Raw genomic sequence first — 22,908 nt, 5'->3', positions numbered from 1 at the left:
ACAGTTCTGTCTGACTGAAAGTAGCATTGTGTTAGTTTAGCACTTTGATGTTCGACAAGTCATATCGTGTCTATCCACTGAAGTACACAAGAGGCACATGAACACATAAGAACAAACAATCATAGTGTTACATTTTGAAATTCCTTTTCGAAGTTGCTTGGGTCTTTTCCAAAACCTTTGCTGTGGAGGGAATGACTCAGGTAGTTAAGTTTTAGAAGGCGGGTGAGATATAGATGATTGAGTACCAACCTTGGTGGTGGTGGGGATGAGCTGGGTGACCTCGTTGAGGCTGTGCAGATGAGGAACCAGCTCCAACCACAAGTTGACCTGAGGACAGAAAATATTAAGTGTTAGAGAAAATGAAGGGATTTAAGAACTGTCTTGAGTTAGAGCACAACAAAGTCTGTATGACAGTACATTAGGATGAGTCATACATCTGTCGTTTTGACAACTTGAGTGCTAATATTACAAAAGAATATTAATAATTCAGAAGCTTTGATTCTGATTAGGTAAAATTAGGTGACCTTTTGTGGAAACAATTTACTTCATTAGTCCAAAATCCACAACTCTACTCTTCAGATAACAAAGGGCAAGACTGTCCTCCTTACAGGAGTTTTTACTGCAAACAAAAGGCCAAACGCTGTCTCTCTCTTTGGGTTAGCTTGATTCACCAAGCCTTAGATTGGTGATCCTTTATAGTGGCTATTGCAAAAGTTATTGGTCAGCTCACATCAGGGGCGGTTCTAGGGGGGGGGGCAACTCTGAGTCTGGACCCCCCTGTGGCCCCCCTGACAGTGAGTCTGCATTAATAATACAGTGACAGATTTCTTGCTATGATTTTGTTCTGAAGGGAAAGGCAGAAATAAAGTGTCTCAGCAGTTTACTACCCAATCAAAATTGCTGAAATTGTAAACACTGCTTTGTCTGAATGAGGGATTTTTCCTTTTTTCCGGGTTGTATGTGCCCCCTTACAAAAAAGCCGGCCCCAACCTGGCCCCCCTATTAAAACTGGTCTAGAACCGCCACTGGCTCACATGTAACACCAACAGATCATTATCAGTATTTAAAGTGAAATCCATGGAGAAATGGCCATTGCAATGGCAGAAATTAATATTAGTGAAACAGATAAACAGTGGAATTGCAAAAGTGATCTGGCTCTGTAAACTAGAGAAGGAAACCACAGATAATGCAAGAACAAATGTTTAAAGAAAACAATTAATAGCATATTACAATGTTTATGTTCCTTGTTAGGTGGCGATCTCTAGTTGCTGTTTTAATTATTACGCAGCAACAAAGGAAGTCAGGCAAAGTAGTAGAAGGAGTGAAGTAGACAAGGGGATGGGCCATACGAGCACTGGACTTTCACCCCGGAGACCGCTGTTTACATTACGTTGCATGTATAAGTTACATTACGTATGTGACGTTCAGGTATAACAATGTGTTTAGCTGTGCAGTATACAGTAGATTACCACTGTGATAGATACTCATTGAATGTAAGCCGTCTTAGTGAAAACTAAAAACCTGATGAAAACCCAGACACAGCTGAGCCGATGTCTCATCTGTGTATTCCATCCAACGAGGGCTTTCAACAGTCCTGAAAGTGTTACACAGAGAGTGAATTCAGTAATGTCTGACTGTACCTTGTTGGCACGGTAATGCTCTTTGACCCGGGGCTTCAGGCCAATGTGCAGGTAGAGCTGGTCTTTCTGGTTGTAGCGTGTCCATGCTACTTCCTCAAAGCGATTGGGCTTGGTGTGGATGAACTTGGTGTCCTGGGGGACAGGCTGGTTTGGGTCCCTGACAAACACAGCAAAGAAGGAAAGAGTTTTAAATGAAAGAATTCACAGAGAGGTGAGATCTGCTCATGGTTTCTGGCCAGTCAGACATGCTTGTATCTACTCTAGAGGCAGGAAGAACTAAAGCTAAAATAAAAGTAAAGTGGACCTTTAGAGGCTGCTTATTAACATTTTAATTTTGACTTAAGTGTAGCATCTCCCCCAGGCTAATCAGTGTAATTATGAAAATACTGGAACACAGGCGTGAGATGCAGCCCCTAGGTTCATCAAACATTAATCAACAGTTGAGATACGACACTTGATAGAATAAAAAAAAAGGTCAAAAGGGGTATTATTGCACACAGATGATTGGTTTTCCCTAAGATTCTGATTAAGTGAAGAGTTCTTAAGATTGCTCATAACCCCAGAAGTGTGTTTAATTTGAAGTTTGATTCAAATGCTAAAAAAAATGAGTATGTCACAGTTTTTGAATGATGGCTCTCTTGTTGGGACGAACATATTTATATATCATGAATACGTAGAATGAAGCTTTCAGTCAAGGAATGTTTGGGCAAAGATGCAGTTCAACCGCTCTGATCGTTTCTATAGAGCTAATGCTTTAGTAGCTGCTATGAACTAAAACAAACAGCAACAATTTTAATGTGATGCACCATCTACTTTAGGCAAACATTGTAATCAGGGGCCATAATAACACAAGAATCAGCTGCGCTGTAAATGCAGGCCAGCAACCTCGAATGAACTCCCCTCTTATAGTCAGTATACAGAGAGGCTTACAGAGGACATTCAGCATGGGATCCTGCGCTAAACAGACCCACTTACACTTAATCTGGGCACTACCGAGCCAGCCATGTGAGCTATGGAGGCCCATTCAGACCCACTGAGCGCCCCATTGTCTGAGAGCGGCATATGGAGCCAGCCAGACCTCATCAGGAACACGCTTAACCATTCAAATTGGTGGCATAAATCTCCCAGGTACCCGGCATTCCACGTCAATTTGGGGTTATATATGTAGATCATTAGTGCCTTTCTGTTCCCCTCAGGGCTACTGGGCAGTGCACGGAAAAAAGCCAATGTCCCCCCATTACGCTCTCGAAAAACAATTACCGCCACGACTATATGCTGAAAGGCAACGTGAGACAGACACGGGGGGAAGACAGTCTTTTAATTTTGTCCCATCGAGAATGTCACTCTTCAGGCTACGACCATTAATTAAGAATGTATTTGAAGATATGTAGAGGGCGTCTGCGTAGAATACCAATTATACTGCAGAGTCCATAAAGCATGAAAGCACAATTCACCACTCCTGGTCATCAAATGTGGGTTAATATTGAGGAAACACAATTACAATGTAATTATCAATTAGTTCATGGTCTTGTAATGGTAATTGCATGTTGATCAGTCTCTGTGAGAGAATAAATGTCTCCAAAACATGTTTCAATAACCGTTTACAGGACTGTGTTATCAGGGTGCTCCATAGACAATGACTGGAAAAACCATTTGATGAATAAAACATGTAAATGCTTTTTAATAAGAATAAGACTCTCACATGTCAGAGAGTCTCATTTAGTCGTGCAACATATCAATTTTTTCAACATTTCCCTCTGTTAGAAGGCACAGCTACTAATATCTGAATGCTCTCTGTGGCTTTTTGCAAGAAGTGGAAATAAATGTGATCAGTGTTTTAAGTTTAAATGCGGTACTGTGTTAAAGGTTAATTAACGCTTTGTGTAGTTAGAGGCTCAAGAAACAATGGATACATGCGCATTTTCAAGGTAGCTTGTGTTAAGCTAGTTGAGAGGCTCTTTCAGTGGTCGTATCAGCATATAGAATGTGATCTGTGTTGGCCCTAAGGAGACAAGTTTGCAGTGACACATACCCTGTCTTAGCAAAGTTGGTCCAGTAGGTCATGACCACGGCACTGAGCATCACGTCGTTCTTGGAGAAGTTGCAGGGAAAGAGCTCCGTCGGTCCAATCATCGGCAGGCCAAACACATACGGGATCTCATCTCCATGTGCTGCGTCTGCCCATGGTGGTACCTAACGAGCAGCAGATGAATCACATCAGATCGGTTTTATTACATTCATGTGACAGACGCAGCGCAATGAAAGGGATTATATTTTTGCTGCTGACACACAATGGATATTGCAACACACACACACACACACAGTCAGACACATCAAAGAAGCTGGGAAACAACAATTTTTTGGGAGGGAAAAGGGGAAATGAGATAAGTTTTTAATATTATTTTGCCTACCATATCTGGCCTATTATTCAGTGTATTACAGAGAGAGACAACATGAGAAATAAAGGGATGGAACAGGGGAGGCTTTGGGCTGAATGTTAAACTAAAATGTAGCAGCATTTTATTCAGTGCCGTCTGCTGAATGAAAAATATGCCAAAACATAATGTGGGGATTTAATTACCACTCCTCAAATATTTCAGGATTGCATAATTAGTCATAGAAGTTGTGTGTGTGTGTATATATATATAGATATGTATATATATGCAGAAAGTAGCTGTACAAGTAAAACTGGAAGTAAGACGTGAGGAAAACAAAACTAGATTTGAAGTAAACTGAAGCGTCTCTTCTTTAACTGCAATAGTACGTCAATTACGGTGATGTAATTGGAAATCAGACCTTGATTTGTGCCACAATACGGTGCCGTCTCTTCTTTACAATTAGGCAATCTGCCTTCATTTCACAGAGCATTTGCATTCTACAGATTTCTGACACAAATAAGTCTCGTCTCAATCTCTGTGCGGAGGACACACAAAATTGCTTTTTAGAGTCAAACTTCTTGTTAGGTTTCAGTTTTTATTGGAAACTAAGGATTTAAAGCCTCAAGGTGTGTTGTAGCTGAAGTAATATACATTTCAGAGGTGATGGACTTGCACACTAGGTTAGTGAAAGATGCAAATGGATGCACAGACATGCTAATTCGCTGTAGGAGGTGCAAACTGTGGCAAAGTAGAAAATGATTCGACTTCAAGCTCCGCTATAGGAATGTAAAGAGATGACATGGAGTTCTGAGATCAGTGCAGACTCAATGCAGACACAATATAAAGACACACACACATAATCTGTGCATGCTGTTAGCTAACATTTGCACAGTTGTACCATCATGGCTGTTTGAGACATTCAGTCACATTTTGTGTTCACGTTAGCCAGCTTCTGTTTGTGATATCTGAATCACCAAAAACAGACATATGGACAGCGATTCTGAGATCTGAAACCAGACTCCTTGAAAGCACCTTCAGAGTTGAGACAGTATAACAGATATAAAATACTGCATAGATTATCATTTAGAAACTTTGGTGACATAAATCTTTGGCCTGACATCCGTAGACCAACCTGTTCTGTCTGACAGTGGTGGTAGAAGGCATAGAAGTATGTCGGAGACCCAAAGCTGGAGTGCAGGTCAGCTGTGGCGACAGCCGGTGCCACCCACTGGTGATCAGTGAAAAGGGCCAGCAGAGTCTTCCTGCGGGTCTCCGGGTTGTGCCTGTCGGCCCAGTCTGTGTACATGAACTTGATGGTCTCCCGGAGGATGTCTTTGCCCTCTGGGTAGCCATAGAGGTCATCCACAAAACTGGACACGGCGTAGTCAAAGTCGTTGGCCTGAACGCCGTTTTCATTGTCCACGATAAGCTCCACAAACTTCAGGCCCTCGCCCTGGTTGACTCCCAGCATGATGTCGTAGTTGAGAAACTCACCTTGAACAAGATGGTGCAGAAGGTTATTAAAAAGAACAAACTTAGGGTGAGAACACTGTTGGAAATAGCTGGCTCTTGAGCAGAGTTAACTCATACCTTGCTCCATGAGGATCTGTGGGTCGTCAGGTATAACATCTCCATCAATAACAGGCCCAAAGGCGATGTGGTAGCGGGCTGGCTGGATGTCTTGATCCACCAGCTCCTTGTAATGTTTTTTCTGAAGGCACACGACGAGCTCCACTGTGTCCTCCAGGTTACAGCCCACCTTCCGGGCCAGCATCCGGGCGTACTTGGCTGGCTGAAAACTGACGGCCCAGCTGGACAGAGCTGTGCCGCTCTGGGCGATGGCCCTCTGGAACAGGCCTGGAGACGGACGCAGGAGAGGGGCGAAGAGGGAGGAAAGAACCAAATTACAATGAGCTGACAAAACTGCAACAGGAAATTAAATGAGAATCAGGCAGGAGATTGAGGTGAGTAAAGCAAAGTCTAAGGGGTAAGATTAACTTTCTTTAATGCATGGTGCAGGAAACATTTGTCTTACCTTGGTGAAATAAATAAATGTTAACAATCACACTGATTACCTGTGAACTCTTTGAGGGCGACAAAGGCCCCAAAAGTACAGGCGGCACTGTACCACCAAATTAACTGATGACTGCTGCTTTTTGCTAACAGTTGGCTGTAGCTAGCTACCGTTAGCTAATTAGCTCATGGCTCAGTTTGCCGTGTAGCCAGTGGCTCTGGAGTTTGCCTAGACTGGGACCTTGGATCACGGGGGGCAAGGACCAGCTCAATAGTGTTTAGCAGCCCGATAGTGAACACGGCTGGACACCAGATTGGGACTGAACACAGCCTCTGATACCAGTGGAGCTCAGTTTGTCGTGGCAGGAGGGTAGAGACTTGACTCGGCAGTGGAGCGACAGGGAGTCCGACATGAGCAGCAGGTGATTGTGGGAAGACGAACCGAGACTGTGGTGAGTTTTATTTAGTTTATGTCTTGTCTGGTTCGGATGAAAGAGAGACAATATTTCCTTGTGAGTTTATTTTGTTCACGTATTGGTCTTAAAGCTATGAGATTGTGCCAAATGTAACAAACTGCCCGGTGACAAATATCTCCCAGCTGAAACTTTGGGGGCTATTAGACTATCGCCTCTTGCAGAACATGAGACAAGGTGGGAGTTAGCTAGTTAGCACACCAACCTCAGCAGACATGACTGCAGCCCAGTACACAAATCCACTTTGTGACATAAAGTTTCCTCACATTCTGTTTATAATGTTACATATCTTACAATGAAATCTCAGATAATCTCAAAGAAAGACACCATAATTATTGACAACCAGTTTGTCCAGAAATGTGACGTTATGTGAAATTATGACGTTTTTCTTGTAAAATGCAATAGCTTGTCACACAACACAACCTTATTGAAGTACATCACTCAGTATGTATACTGCTACTGCCTACAATTTAGTACTTTGGAGTGTAATCACTTGTGTATAGTTTCTATTGTATTCTTTCTTTTCTTTTTATTTTAAACACATTTAGTTATTCATTCTCTTGAAATGTCTCTTTGTATCTACACTTGTGCTGCTAGGGGAACAATAAAGGATTATCTAATTCAATCAATAATGGTAAGTTGGTAGAACACATGCCAGCTTGTGCTCACTGTGTTACCTCTGTTAGTCATGAGACCTTCACCTTACAGGTCGTAATGGTCCCATGAGAGTCTTCTGTAAATACTAGATACCACACTACTGAAATAATTATTTTATATTTGTCCATGACTAATAATAGTCCATCACATATGCACTGTTTCCTGTCGTTTGAGTGATGTTTTTTGGAACATTATTGTCCAGCTGCTTTATGACATTTACCTTGAGTAAGAATGAAACTTTTGTGTGTCTCGGGTTAGGGATTGTGCGTTTTTTTAATGCGGTAAGTTGAAAATAAAAAAAAAATAACATCAGCCTGAAGGATTTTTTGTCTGGTCTGTCACACACAAATCCAAATCTCTTTCATTCCTTTACTGGGCGTGTTAGATGATTCTGTGCATGAAACAGAATTGGTAAGCATATCTTAACTTTTATTTTTCATCCTTTGCTCCGTCTGATCACACTGAAAGATGTTCATGTTTCTGCAATTCTGTCTCCAGATTTTTTTTCCATACTGACTTTCAAATGCAAAATTGAAAGAAGTCTAAGTCTTCATTTAGACACACCCGTTTTTGTTTCTCCCAAAGCATCTGACGGAACGCTACGCACTGTCAGACGAAGTCATGTTAGGATGGAAAGTCTTTGAATTTCTATTTCTGGGTGGAAAAACAGCAGCCGACTGAACTAACCCTCCTCCAGGCGATGCTTTACATCTACAGTGGGCTGGTGTTTATCATGTATGTATCGTATGAGTCTACCTGCCTTCAAAGCTGCGATATCACAACTGATCCAAATTCCTCTAAATTAGTCAGAGTGCGTTCACACTGAGGATTCTCCAGAGTGATCCCTCTTAATTTTTTTGGGCAGGTAAAAACAAGATTATTTGAACTCAGGTTGTGTCTCATTATCACAGTTAGCTGTTGTGTTTGTAGTTAAATGCCAGGAAAAGCTGCTCCTTCATGAGAACACAATGTTCCATTCAGTGCACATCCAGTCAAAAGCCATCTTCTAAAGCTAAACTGTGAACTGTCTCGGGTTTCCTCTGCACCGCCACTCACATGGTCACGCACTGCTGAGGCGCACAAGCACGGCTAAATATACATGAAGATCCCGCGTGCATCCCCAGGTGATCTGTACCTTTGGTGGAGTTGCTCCAGCGGTTGCCCTCCGAGTAGTGAGACAGCGTGAGCAGGTTAACACAGGAGGCGCCGGCGCCCGAGCCAAACACAGTGATACGTAACGGGTCGCCGCCGAAGGCTGCAATGTTCTCACTGGTCCAACGCAGAGCCTGGATCAGGTCCAACAAACCGTAATTCCCTTTGGCTGCCTGGTCACCTGTGCTCAGGAACCCTGCAGGAGAGGACAAAGAACAGAGTCAGTGTTATTCTTCTTTGTATTGTTAGAAGTGCTTCATCTTCTAACAACTGACATAAAAAAGCTCGAAATTAAATTTGACTTTTAATAGTAAGAGGTGTTCCTATTTTTATAGATATATAAAAAAAAGAAATCAATGGAATTTCGTGAAGGCTTTCTTGTTTCCTGACATGACATACATGGAGATTTCATCACTGAAAAAGCAAGAGGAGCTGTAACGGCGTAACCAAACACTGCTGAAATGAAAATATGGCTGCAGGCTTTCTTTGAGAAACAGGAAATGCATGTCTTCGTTCAGCGAGAGGTACTACATGAGTTAATGTTGAAATATACAAGCTCAAAGCAAATAAGGTATCGATTTGAGTCCAAGAACACAAGTCAGATATGAAAGAACAGGTATAACAAGCCAGTCCTCAAACTATGAATACATTAAAGAACAGCTCTGGTGTTCCTATTCAACCTCAGTAACAAGATGTGAAGATTGGCAGGAGGAGAGGATGCATCACTGGACATCACAGAATCTGCATTTACATTTAAATCACGTGGTCAACTTGGATAGATGAAGACCAATCAGAGAGGAGCAGTTGACACCAGCATGACTAGAAATGCATCTATTTGAAGATGCAGATATGTATTTTTTTTTTTTTTTATTTCCTATTCATTCATAACTTTACAGTTAATTATCCGTAATAAAATGCAAAGTGCAGATCACTGGGGACGCAACCGTTTTTTTTTTCTTTTGCGCTCGTTTTCTTTTTGATCTCCTTGATTAAAATAAAATAAACAACAATCTACTGTTGGAGCGCCCGAGCAGAACCGCCAGTAGATAACGAGGCGTATTTCTCCGTTGCGCGAGGAAAAACCAACAAGCCCGGCTGTTTAATAATTTGCTGCAATAAAGCAAGAGTTATTACCCTGTAGAGCCACTTAAAGTGTGGATCCGCTAAATATAACACAGACAGACTCATTTTGGAGCGAGAACATACTGTATCTAAATCTACGATCCAGCTGCTAATAGAACTTACAGTAGGATGACAAAGAGACACGTGCCAGCATTTTGTTTCTCTTAGCCAAGGAATTTGAAAAAAGTAAATGCAATTAAAGAGATTTTACTGCAGAAAATCAACGATGAAAATCCTTTTTCACTCGGCCCAAACAGATCACATACGAAAACACAAAAAGACACAAGACAGAGATTCTTCACTCGATCAGTTTCTGACTAACTTTACATTTAACCACTGCATCGCATCCTTAACTGAATTAAAAGGCCGTTTGAAATTACAATCCACCAATGATGTCTGATGGATCAGCTTACAGGAAGACATTATGCTTCATGATGTACTTTATCACCCTGCATGAACCGCTATGTATACTTTACACCTGAAATTCAGTTTTGACCAAAGATCTTTTATGATGCGATGAAGGTGGAAACTTGTAATAATAACTGATTCCCCAACAAATCCCCTGAAATGCAACATAAATTCACATTATTGTAAGCGAAGGCCGTGTCATGTGTGTTAATGTAACAAAGAGTATGCTGCTCTGAAGAGTTACAGACAACATTTCAACTAAATTAAACTGCAAAGTTGTGTGTGTTTTTTTGTGATTTGTGTAATGTGGAGTGCGGCAGATGCAGCAGGTCAGAGCAGGAAAGATGTTTGTGGCGTTATTTTGCTTTTCCTCTTTGTTTTCTCTCCCCTGAATAAATCTGGCAGCCCCAAGTCCTACTAACGAGGAAACAGCAACACAGTAAGGCAACAATTAATTAAAATGCAAACATTTGTTATGCTTTGAATCTCCGGTCCTTAAATTGGGCTGATAAACTCTAATACATAAGCAAGTACTGCATACACATCTACGCTGAGTCCTTACCAGGAGTCATATAATCACTTATACCTCTCCCTCTCCCTCTCCACACCTGCATGAATCCAGTCCCACCTCCATCCACCCTCCTGTACTCCATCTTCCTCCCTTGTCCAATTAAACCTCTCAGGTACTCCTGGTCAATGCGGCTGCATAAAGATCCGGTGCTCGCGAGGCATGAATGTTCTGACAAGAACAGGCACCTAAAGTATACCCACAGGAGAGCTCTGGTCTTTTAGAGCAATTTCATGTCCACCCCCCCCGCTACAACCACTCCTCCCATCACCACCTCCCTCTCCCTCTGATTTCCATACTAAAAGCTCCATTACCTGCCGCAGGCGTCCAGGGAGTCCCCCACACCCACCGGTCCCACCCATGAACCCCCTCGCTCACACACTTCCTTCCCCGTCCTCTTTTGCGTTTCTTATTCACACCGCTGTCCCGCTCTGTGACTAAATGGAGTGCTCATTACGCAGCGTCAGTCAGCACTGCAGTGCATTTCCACAGGGATGCATTCAGGCCACATGCATAGAGACGCTCGGAGTAAATGCCTCTGAGGAGCTTCGTGCAGAAAGGAATGATGTCATCACTTCTCTGTGAATATATTCTGCACGTTTACGTCTTCAATGTGAAAATTAGTATAATGTACTGTAAATTTTCTTGGTTTGAATTAGTAAAGCCAATTAGAAAAACATTGACAGACAGTGTAATTGTACTTTAAGCGCACTAATCCCAACAACAGAGTTAAGACATTCTCCTAAATCTGCTGCTAAGAGTTTTCATTTTGAAAAGAAATACCGCTTTGACACGCTAATTAATTCCAATCACTTCTACTCTGCAGCTCTTGTGTTCACTGTTAAAGTTATTCCAGAAGTCTCTCAACATCCCCATAGCAATCAATACATCAAATGCTCTGACAAATAAAAATAAAAAAATCCACTGACTTTGGCTCTCGCAGGCGTTTAATAAACCTGTCTGCACACCTGTGTACTGCACCTGCCCGCCTGCACACACTCTGCCTGTGTAGCCTGCTCATCCCACATGGCTAACTAGTCACACAAGAATGGAGGAGGGAGAGTACATTCATCATGATGATGTTGGATGTTTTCTTATAGATGAGGTAGCTGGATTTCTGTAGCGATGACAACGGTAATACGATAACACACACAGCCCCTGAATCAGCAGCAGTGGTAATGACAGACTCGTTAAGCTGCTAGCCAATTAGCACAAAGGAAACCCCCGAAGGTGACCCCTTGTTCAGATGCTAACGTCACCACAAAGCAACCAGCCACAGAGCCAAGCTAACCCAGTTAGCATACAGCACACACCTAACATTGCATTAGGATTCTTACAATTAAAAGACCTGCAGTAAAGGAGGAGAGCATAGACAGCCATAATACTTTGTTTAGTGCTAATTAAAACATTGTGACATTAAATATGTTAGCACTGCATGTTTACAATTTACTTGAAAGCACATTAGCATGCAAGCGTTAGCTTTTAGCTGAAACCACTACTGCGTCTAAGTGTTGCACAGAGCTGCTAGCACGGCTGTAGATTTGTGAAGGAAAAGCTGATATAATTCCTCTAAATATGAGTGCAACTGACTGTGTGCAAGTTTCATTTAAACTGTAATGTATAGTGAGTCACCATGAGTGTATGCTAGAGCCACACTCATGATGATTCACAGATTGTTCATGACAATAGCAGTAGGAAATCTCTGTTTTCTTTGATTGCATAATACACGATGATATGAATTGATATGACTGTTATGAGTTATAGTAACCATAATGCATACATTGTGTACATAATGTATTCATACTGTAACGGAATACAGACTTCTCTGAATAGTGCTAATTGCAAAAGTGATGGGTGATGTAGTAGTTGACACACACACACACACACACACACACAGAATGCAGATATAAAAAGGTTTGTTAATGTATTGTGATGTATTCAATCATGAACACATGTGCTTCACGCATTATTCACCACTGAAACCTCGCAAATATGCACCACTTCACACTTCACACTGACTCCCCCACAAACAACTACAGTACATTTGCATCCACGCACCCTCGCCGACACCCACCGACAGGCACGTCCCTCGGCTGACTTTTTAATTGAGTTCATTCCTTTTCTATTCCCTTTCCCACTGCCTTATTTATTTATTTATTTATTTGTGTGTTTCTTGATTAAAGCCTAATCTTGTGGAAGCAACAGCAGCCATCTACAAGAAAGATTTTAATTGATTCAATTTAGCTGCAGTGCAGGGATGGGCTGGCAATCACAAAGAGCGAGGCAGGAAGAATGATTGGGTCCACCAACGGTGGTCGGGCTCGCCCTGCCTCTCCGTCTCACTCACACAGAGACACACACACACACACTGGTACTCTGAAGCATACATGCTGAACCAAAAAGAAAAAAAATAAATCATTCAAGTTCTGTAATTCTACTCTATTCTTAATTCAGTTACATACAAAAGCTCAGAAGGAGTGGCTGCAGGTTTGAACTCACTTACATTTCACGGCTGCTGCTCTCTTAGCCTTGGCAGCCGTATAGAAGAGAATAGATATTTTACAGATTTACTGACACTGGGTTCTTAGCAGTGAGTAGATGTGGTAGTAAAGCTGCTCTAGATGATAAGATACTGCCTACATGCATGGAGTCATCCATCCACTGCTGACGCTCACATCCTCTCCTATGTGAAGCACTTTACCTCCGCCGGTGAAACCTCTGATATGTAATGTCAAATAACATGTTTGTGTTGGCGCCATAATGAAGGCCACCGCATAATGGTACGGTAGGAACACGAGCACCAGTTAGTTTCGCCTTTTTATCATCATAACGAGTGTCATCGGCTGTAATCCAAGAGTACGGCACGGTGAGACAAAGCAGGCTGATAAAAGCTAAGAATGCTGTGATACTGCACAGTAATGTGACAGGTTGAACCGAATGAGGAATGAAGCTGCTGCAAAGACACCAAAACAAAAGTAGAAGACAGAAACAGATGTTCTGTAGGAGGGTTGAGAAATGGAAACTATTTTCCTCGAGTCCAGAAAGATTTAGCCAGTGAGCTGCTGGCGAGTGTTGGTGTGGTGAGAGGAAGTTACTGAGTAAACATCTGAGTAACTATTGAAACTAGGGCTGGGTATCACCAGGTACCTCACGATATTTTGCCCACAATAACGATAATATCACGATACAGTGATTCTGCGATAATCGATATATCACAAGAAATTTCATCCACGATACATCACGATATCTGTGTCACCGAAGCAATTCAGAATTTTTTGACCGCACTGAATCCATTTCACAGCAATTACAAAACATTGTCAATCAATTTCACATAAATGACAGCCAAGTAAAACAAAGTGTGTACTGCACTGTGGCTCTTCTTAACACACACACTGACCGCAACTTAACTATTATTAAATATCGATATTTGGCGCCAGTGTATCGATAATGTACCTCTGGATGAAATATCGCAATATATCATCTAACATCTGCTGTAAGTACTTGTAAGCCTGCAACCTCTGAATAATAGTAATCTTTATTTATCACAAACATTCATACATGGCAAAAATTTGTGAAACTGATTTTCTGCGTTCAACCCATCCCAAGGGGAGCATCGGGCCAACCAAGCTGAGTTATAAGCCGGTGCCTTGATCGGGCCCTGACCGAAGAATTAACCTGATAAACATGTAAACATGAGGAAATCTTCACAGAAAGACTCTGCCTCAGCCAGGATATGAACCCAGGAGCTTCTTGCTGTGAAGCAGTGAACATCCTGCTTTGATTAGAAGGCACTACAATGTCTTTCGTCTAATTTGTAACCCTAACACACGCCTAACCATTGTGCTGATGGTATATAAACGTTTCTACAATTCAGAGGAGGCTAGAATACAGTATATCATTGAGGTTTTAGAGTATATAGTTAAAGATAAAGAATATTATAGATCCACGATGACACTGACTGAAGGGCAGGAAGGAGAAAACAGGTGCAATAACACATTCATCTGCTGCTTCAGCACCACGGACAGAGCCGTGGATTCATCAACACACTGCACAGTTAGCTTACAGATATTTCAGAGCGCGGTCGGGTCTGTAGATTGTAACGTGCATAAACCTCAGTCGGATGAAGGATCGATGAATCAGGCAGGCTACAGGAACACATTCGTTCTGCTCCTGCACTCTCGTCTACTGGAGGATGGAGAGGGAGGATGGGAGGTGAACAAAGGGGGATGCAGTTTGGTCATTTGGCGTCACATCCCGCCTCTTGGACAAGGTTGTGCAAAAACCGGGTTCTGACAGAAACGTCCGGTTTATAGAGGAGCGGGCCATAAACTACCCTCCTTGTGACTTTATTCCAGTCCTGCATTTGCGTGAAAAGAAGATGATGTGATATCAAAACTGCAGCAAAGCAATTACAGGATTTTATTGTGGATCACATCTCTTCACCTGTAACTTTGTTATTAATTATTTTCTGTTATACAGAGAACAAGGAGGGTCTGATGGAGAAAAACACAACTATTAATCTGTCGGGCAATTTTTCAAAAGTGCAGTCTTGAGATTAATCTCTCCAACATACCACCAGAAAAACACAAATCATTGAGAAACGAAAAACAAAATATGACAATAAGAGAGAAACAACTTTGCATGCAAAAATAGGATTTGTCTTCTTTCTTTGCGACCCACGAATCAACAAAAATAAATCAAGACAAGGTGAATTAAAATCCACAGGATACAATTAAAACTATACAGTTGGTCAGTCAGTCTTTCAAAGCGATGGTAACGTGCTGTAAATGTTTAGTTCCATCCGCCTTCATTCAGCTCTGTGAGACCAGACACGCTCCACTTTCCTCCCCCGTGTAGGATAGATCATATGTGTCTGTGTCTCAGGTTTGGCTAAAAGCCACCATCCGTGATCACTGAGACTGTGATACGGCCGCTCGGCCTCTAAGCTCCCTGGGATGACAATATTAAGGTGAACCCTGATCCAGGAATCCAGCTTTTATCCCCGCTATCTCTGTTGAACCAGAGACAACGCCAGACGAAGAGAAAGATGGGATTTTTTTTTAATACTTCTTTCTCTGCACACATCTATTTTTCACAGTCATGGTCTGTATGCCATAATCCTCTCTCTGCACTCTCTCTCTTTCACTCTCTGTCCTTTTGACTCTCCATGTCAAGAAAGACTAGAATAGAATAGAGGAGAGAACAACAGCTGAGGGAAAGGGGAGATGGGAAACACCATCGCAGAAGGAGATGCGCCATATTACAGTCAGGGTAACCAAAAGAAGATCGAGGGCTCAGAGAACGAAATGAAGGGATGTTGGAGGGGAGGGTAAAACATAAAATAAAGTTTGAGAATGTAGCTAGATAAACAAGCACATGGCGAACAAGACACCGAAGCTGGAAGCAGTGGAGATAAACACTGGAAGAAGACAGAAATAGTAAAAGAAAGAGAATTAATGGAGAGACGTTGCCTGAACCCTCCGCTGTGTTTTCCTAATGACTGATGAGTTGTGGATATTTGTCCTGTTTCAGTCCCTGCAGACAAATGTCTGAGGTGACAGTGTTAAACTGTCTATAGATCTGAATTCAATTCAGAATGTCAAACCTGATTATTACACAGATTAGTATTCCCCCAGCGTATGATGGGAGATGGTAAGATGGAGTGCCTTCCTTGTATCCACTTGAATATTCGATTAAGAAACAGTGGGAACAGTTTTATCGATTCAAATATTTAATCGCATGATTGTCCATGGTTAACTCGAGATTAACCGCACATTACCTGGATTACCTGGATGGTACCACATGCTCAGTCCCCAGCCACAACATGTGTGTCTCGCAGTGTGTTTACCTTGTGAGTCTGTAAGTGTGTCATCACGGAAAAGTGGTCCTGGAAACCACACAAACAGTTTTAAGTTCTTCTTACTGTGTGTCTGTTTGTACGTCCGACTGTGGACACGTTTTTGTCACTGTGCCACTGAGCAAACGTGCAGTCACGACACTTTGCAGCTGCGCAGTTAAGATCAAAATAAAGGCTGAGTTCAAAGATGGGTATGGTTCCACCCAGGAGCACTGAGTACAGACCTGAATACTGAGTAAGAATAGAATAATGACTGCTAAGTACTGATGGGCCGGATCATCAACATGTTGGCGGGCGTCACGGCTGGGTGATATATGTGACCTTTAAAGTTTGATACAGCAAACAACAGTCGCTTATTTTCACATCAAGCTCTTACAGAGAGACCTTTTGAGTTTAGCTTCATCCATATTATATATTCAAGACCAATATTCACTCGAATAATAGTCTAAATCAAGATATCCTGACTGTTAGTCATTAATATGAGTTGGGCTCTAAAAACCTCCCTTGCCGAGTGAACGCTTGCAGCTTTTTTTTAAAACTCCATTCCATTTCTTTTTAAACGCATCGTCTCCGAGCCCGGCAGATAACCCTCGTGAAATTATGTTTGCAGACTTCATAAAGTTTTGGCATCAAACGACTGCTGTTGTTTGAAATTGTTCAATGATTCATCAACAAAAGTAGCTTTTTCTACTTTTGTTCTCCTGTGACACCTGCTGAGCTATAAAGACATAGAGAAAAATAATGAAAAATATTGATCAGCTATAAGAAATTTCCAGCAGCACGGCCGAATCATTTGTGATGTTCCCACATGCTCACACCATAACTTCCCCCGTCTACAGTACACTCCTGCTTATCTCCCCTGCCCTACAGTCTGCAGTTGTCTACTTAAAACAAATGGTGCAACAACAGCTCCAAATATTTACAGAGCCTCGGCGGCGATGCATCTATATCTGCTCCCCCCCCAAACAACAACCCCCGAAGACAACGGCACGCCGAGGGCAACCAGCTGGGGAATATGCTGATGAGGCACAAAGCATTTCTCACTGGAAATAATGAATATGGAGCTACAGGATATTCACTCATTCAACCTTTATTTAGACAGCACTGGGGACGAACACGGAGCAAGCTCTTATTTTCAGGTGTGCCCTGTTTGCATGGTGACAGTTAAAAAGTGTGCATCCGTGTTAAAAAGTAGACTATATTATCATACGGATAAATAAAACATGTGACGCAAAAAAATAATAGAAATATGATGGATAGCGATGTGAAGTCATTAGATACAGGTAGACTGACACACTGTGACACATACATGAAAGCTTTTCATGTCTCAACCATCTCCGAGTTGAAGGAAACGGCTGCGCTTTCAAATAGCTGCACTGCGCTTTGACCAAACCCAATCAATCGTACGACAGTGTGGTCTAACTATGATTAATATGCAAAAAATATCCCCAACAAGTTAGTTACATGCCAGATCATTTTACATTGAGCAGCGAGCTTGCCCACCCTAGTATTAATTTTCATAAAAAGAAGGTGGGCCTAAGGCAACGGGATCAAATTGATGATCTATCTGTACACATCTTCAACACATGCAGTTACAATTCCCTGTATGATAATACGATTTGATGTTGGGTAAAAGTATGTTCCCCAGTCAAAAAATGACTCTATACCTTTATTAATTTTAGTGTAATTTCAAACTTAACACCACGATTGAAAATGATTTACTTACTGTAAACGACCTGCTGTACCTTCACAGCCCATCCTTTGGGAATCACTGGTCTACTGTGTTCACCAGGAAGCTAGCTTGCTCTATTGACTGTTCTGTGCCGGGCCGGGAGATTGCAGCAGGTCGATAGGAGCTTTTCTGGTGTAAAACCACTGCGCCTCCTGATGCTGCACGAAATGAGGTTAATAAGGCCTGAGATTGACAGACAGAGAGTCAGAAGCATTGAGCTTATAAAAAAAGAAACTCTCAATAAATGATGCAAGGGTGTTCATCAATACAATCGACCCTTTCCACGTCATGCTTAGTCACTTCAATGGTTAACAAAGAATATCGCTAAGAAAAGTTACAGTACTGTTGCTCTGTATTTAGTCTGTGTTTAAAGGGAATATCATATCAACCTTTATGTCAGGGTTGTGTTTACAGCTTGTCCCAAAAGTGGTCAAAGAATCTGCTGCTGCAGGTTTTAACTATCCTAAATACAACAACCCAGGACAGAAGACTGTAACTGTGTTTACACGGGCAAAGGACGAAGTAAAAGTGTGCATAGACTTCCAAATAAGAGCTTTTATAGACACAAATACAGACAGCTGAAAGTGTGAAACGTCTGAGTCATTTTACCTTTTAAAGACAGTTGACGTGTGTGTGTGTGTGTGTGTGTGTGTGTGTGTGCGTGTTTGAGTGAGTGTCCACGTTTGCATTTGAAAGACGCCACTTATCTTCAGCAGGTAAACTGACGCCACAGCAGTTAAAGGTCCATTTAAATAATACAACCAGAGAGAGAGAGAGGGAGAGATAAGGCCTCGGCACACGCCTCCGGCCGGCGGTAAATGGTTGTGTGTTGGTGTTTGCCTTGATCATATCCTCGTCATTCAAACTCTGTCATTGGAATTGTCGCAGCAAATGGGAGGCAAATAAATAAACTGTGTGCTGTGAGCTAATGCGGAACCCATCAGGAATGATTGAATAATACAGATTATGTTAAGGTGGAAATGATCAAACTGGAGCTTCATCAATGCTCTGCCAGTCTGTTTACACCACACACACACACACACACACACACACACACACACACACACACACACACACACAGCAGGTGCTGATTGAAAGGCGGTAAGTTGCAGGTATCTATTAGTATACATATGTTAAGGAAAATGCTATATATACCCCACATCCCTCGCTATATATCAGCTTATATTTCAAACACCCATATGTAGCAACACCTCATTGTTGAAAACACAACTAGCTCTTCCTTTATCCGTTCACCCATCCATTCTTCACCTTCCATCTTGCTCTACTCACGTCTACTACCTCCACTTCCTTGACTATCAGATCTATCCTCTTCCTTTCCGTCCCCCCCCCGCCCGGCGCAAATCAAATTATGCTGTCAACTTCAAAAATGAAATGAGCTGCCTTTCATATTTCTTGTTCTGCACAAACACAAACACGTGTTAATTTGTGCCGCTGTCCTTACAGATTTGCCTGTTAGGGCAGGCTGGTATAGATTACCTCCGTCTGCCGGGTTGAAGGCGGTGAGGGAGTGGGGAGGATTTCTGTGTGTGGGGGTGGATGTGATTAAACTGTTACTCAAGCTACTCCGGCCTTGTGGAGTGAATACATAATGGCCCGTAATTAAGAAAATGTAAAAAATGATTGGTGATGAAGTGTTTTTCTCTAGAACGCACAGAAAAATGACACTGAAATATCCGTAAATTAGAGGCAGCAGAGTGAATGGATAATCAGACTACTTGACAAATTTAAATAAAAGATTAAATGATTTAATGAAAAGCAGGACAGAGTTACCTGCTTCGCTTAAACTCTCTTTTTACACAACAGAAATTAATTAAAGACAGAAATTAGATAGACCTTCATACTAATAGTACTAGTTATAAATACCCCGTCAATGCGGAATGGGTCGTGCAAAATGTGGCTTGCAATAAATATTTGGACACACATTTAAACGCTCGGTTGAAGGCTCTTCTTTTCAAAAAATTACTTCAGTGAATACCTAAAGTTGACACAGCAGAGTCCCAGACATTCTCATTGTCAGTCAACATGTGTAAAGCTTAGAAAACAATAGGTGCTGCTACACACGATCTGCATTTATGCACAAAGAACCCTGACAGGCCTGCAGTTACGTACGCCGATGACACCGATTTGTACGTTACAGCAATATCCGAGCAAGCTTTAACTCATGCTTTAAGTGACGCCCTGAGAGACGTATACAAAGCGGGTTAAATGCAACAAGGTGATTTTGAATATCTCCAAGATAATGTCCACTGTGTTTGGATCTCGACAAATGTGGACAAACAACCCTCGACTGGCAATCAGCTGATCTGGCACTTGGTTTTTCATACAGAACAAATGTTAACCAAATGCATATCCAACCGGCCTGACTGAGGGGTGAACAGACATGGACGTTGAGTCTTTTCATGTCATGCGAAGTGTCATTAGTACCAATTACCGGTCTAGCTTGGCTCTTCAGATGAACTCTCTCTTCTCTGTGTGTCTGCATAGCTTGTTCGGTTGTTTTCACATTTTGGATAGTCAGTTTTCTCTTTCTGCACGTCTGCTTTGTATTTTTATGTTCAGGACCCCAGGAAGACTAGAGGCACATCCATGTGGGCCTTAAAATAAACATACCCATAAAAAAAACATCAACTCTTCCTGACTGGTGTTGTCCCAAGGTGAAAATTGACTTTACCAGTACAGACTCTGTTAGTGTGGAAGTAGAATACACTGACAGCAGCTATTCAGTCAAGTACATTTACTTTCTTATTTAAGTGCTTCATGATATTCTGGTTGTAAAATGCTGTATCCTGGACAGCTACTGTAGCTCAGTTGGCAACTTGTTTGTACATCACTTGGACGCTTTTGTCAGAAATTGTCTGCCAAATGAATAACTTTGGATGTGAAAGAGAACTCTAATTTATTTCCTTGATGTGAGCAACGTTCCGGTGGCCAGGCTGAAGAGAAAAGAGTGTGACAACTGAAAAAAAAGTTCAACTGTCTGCTCTGGCAGCTTCTCCCACCTGGCACACCTAATGAGACGGATCCTTTATTGCTGATTTTTTTTGTATAATTACTTTGAGGACGGGGGAAATTATAAAAGCCTCCTCCGGAGACACAATAAGATTGTGGCAACCTGGCATATGGAAGGTGTCAAGTATGGCAAATGCAGCTGTAACTGCAGGTTGAATTGGAAAGTGTCACCGCGCATTATCGAGATACAAGTGTAATGTTGAAAGAGCAGACTGGCGACCAGTAACGGTCACATTTCTACAAGTTGGTTTTCAGTGCACATACACAAAAAAAACAATCTGAAATTGCACTGCGAACATGCAATATTACAAAAAGACTGCCTGAATAAAACAGTGTTGAGTGGCCTTGGACTGAAGTTGATGTGTTTAAGAGGACTACAGAAAGTACAACGTTGCAGCTGAAGTACAAGAAAATCACATTTGGGAAGTTTTCCTATTGAAAATGATGCTTTTAGGAAATGAAAAAAGAGACAGAGCTCGACAGAATGACAAGCGGTGAGGAGGGGGGGGTGCACACTTCCACAGGCAAAAGAAGACGGTGTGCGACGAGCGTGTTTGTTTATGCATGTGTGCATGTGTTGGGTCCTGATGTGAATGGTTAAGCAGCTTCCTCTCTGAGCACAGGAACATTATTAGCATATAGGGGAGGACTGCAACCCCCCCGGAGAGTGAGAGATGAAAACAGAGCGGCGGAAACCAAATGGAGAGAAAGCAAAGACTTTTTAGTGAGAGAACGGAGAGAGAGGAAGAGAAAGAAAAAAACGAAGGGTGTGAGAGGTAGATGACAATGTGAGAAAAGGAGTGTGGGAGGTGCCGAGAGAGGGAAATAAAGGCGGGAGTCAGAAGAAGGGAGGCAGGGAGGAAGAGGGCACTCGGAATGTGGAAGTGGCATCGCAGAAAAAAAAAACATGAGCACTGAATAGGAAGTGAAGTCAAAGATAGCTCTGACACATTCAAGTCCTGTAGAGGGGTAATAAAATAAAGATGCAGGCACAAAGATGGACGACTAAAAGAATAATGCAGCCGAGATCAAAAGGCTTTAGTGGAGTCAGTGGAGAACATATAGTATTCTTCTTTAAAGGTCTCGTATTGTAGAAAGTGAGATTTTTGAGTCTTTTTATTCATTACAAAGCAGCTCTACTGTAGGTGCTACGTAAAGTCATCATAACACTCAATCCATAGAGAAATGCTAATGCTAACAACATATGGATAACATGAGAAATCCAACAGAGAAAAGTGGTACAGCTAGCAGCTAGAGTTAGCAGCAAACACAACATTAATGATGGATATGCAAAAAAGAACTAACATCACTCTGAAATCATGAGGAATGCTTGAAATTATAAACAAAATACTTAATCTTACCACTTTATCTTATACAAGTCGTAATGCTAAGACTAATATCCCCTGGTAAATGCTGAACACTATGCTGCATTAAGTACTTGCACCTACCATCCTAATGCCTCCCTATCAGCACTGGTCCTCAAAACCCCATATAGGTCAGCCTCTAACAGCATGTTGCTAAAATCTTGAGGCGAGGTGGCTTTCAGATATGCATGTCTTTTATAAGAGCAGCATAAGCGGCTTAGTGCTTTTATAGTGAAGGCACTCAGATGGATTCAGAGCCATGGAGCTGTGCATCAGCAGCCCCCCTGCTGCAAAGAGGAGAGGAGGCAGAACATGCTATCTTATACGAGCTGAATAAGAAACTCCAGGACAAGGTGGGAAAAGAGCGAGAGACAAACGAGGACAGAAGGAATGAATCATCGCGTGAGACTGAAATCGCCCTCTGCAGTTTCTCCCTACATCAGCCAAGAGACGTCAGTGCAATTCATTTGCATTAATCTAGTCTGAATGTGAGCCGGTGGAAAAAATCTTGGAA

General features: G+C 42.0%; 1 protein-coding gene across 4 annotated transcripts in view; it reads right to left on the bottom strand.

The window, feature by feature from the left end:
* The window catches only part of nlgn1 (neuroligin 1), a 413,423-nt gene that overhangs the window by 9,233 nt on the left and 381,282 nt on the right, over window positions 1-22,908 (bottom strand). For all 4 annotated transcript variants that reach the window (XM_030433413.1, XM_030433412.1, XM_030433414.1 and 1 more), the window contains 6 exons: window positions 8,297-8,509; window positions 5,609-5,875; window positions 5,151-5,512; window positions 3,673-3,833; window positions 1,641-1,797; window positions 250-327 (listed from right to left, as the gene is read on the bottom strand). In XM_030433413.1, the coding sequence (XP_030289273.1) occupies window positions 250-327; window positions 1,641-1,797; window positions 3,673-3,833; window positions 5,151-5,512; window positions 5,609-5,875; window positions 8,297-8,509 (1,238 nt within the window). The remainder of the gene's footprint in view (window positions 1-249; window positions 328-1,640; window positions 1,798-3,672; window positions 3,834-5,150; window positions 5,513-5,608; window positions 5,876-8,296; window positions 8,510-22,908) is intronic.

Source organism: Sparus aurata, chromosome 11 (genome assembly GCF_900880675.1).
Source record: "Sparus aurata chromosome 11, fSpaAur1.1, whole genome shotgun sequence".
NCBI lineage: Eukaryota > Metazoa > Chordata > Actinopteri > Spariformes > Sparidae > Sparus > Sparus aurata.
Note: the sequence above shows the minus strand (reverse complement) of the source record. Positions and strands in the feature narration are given on the sequence as shown.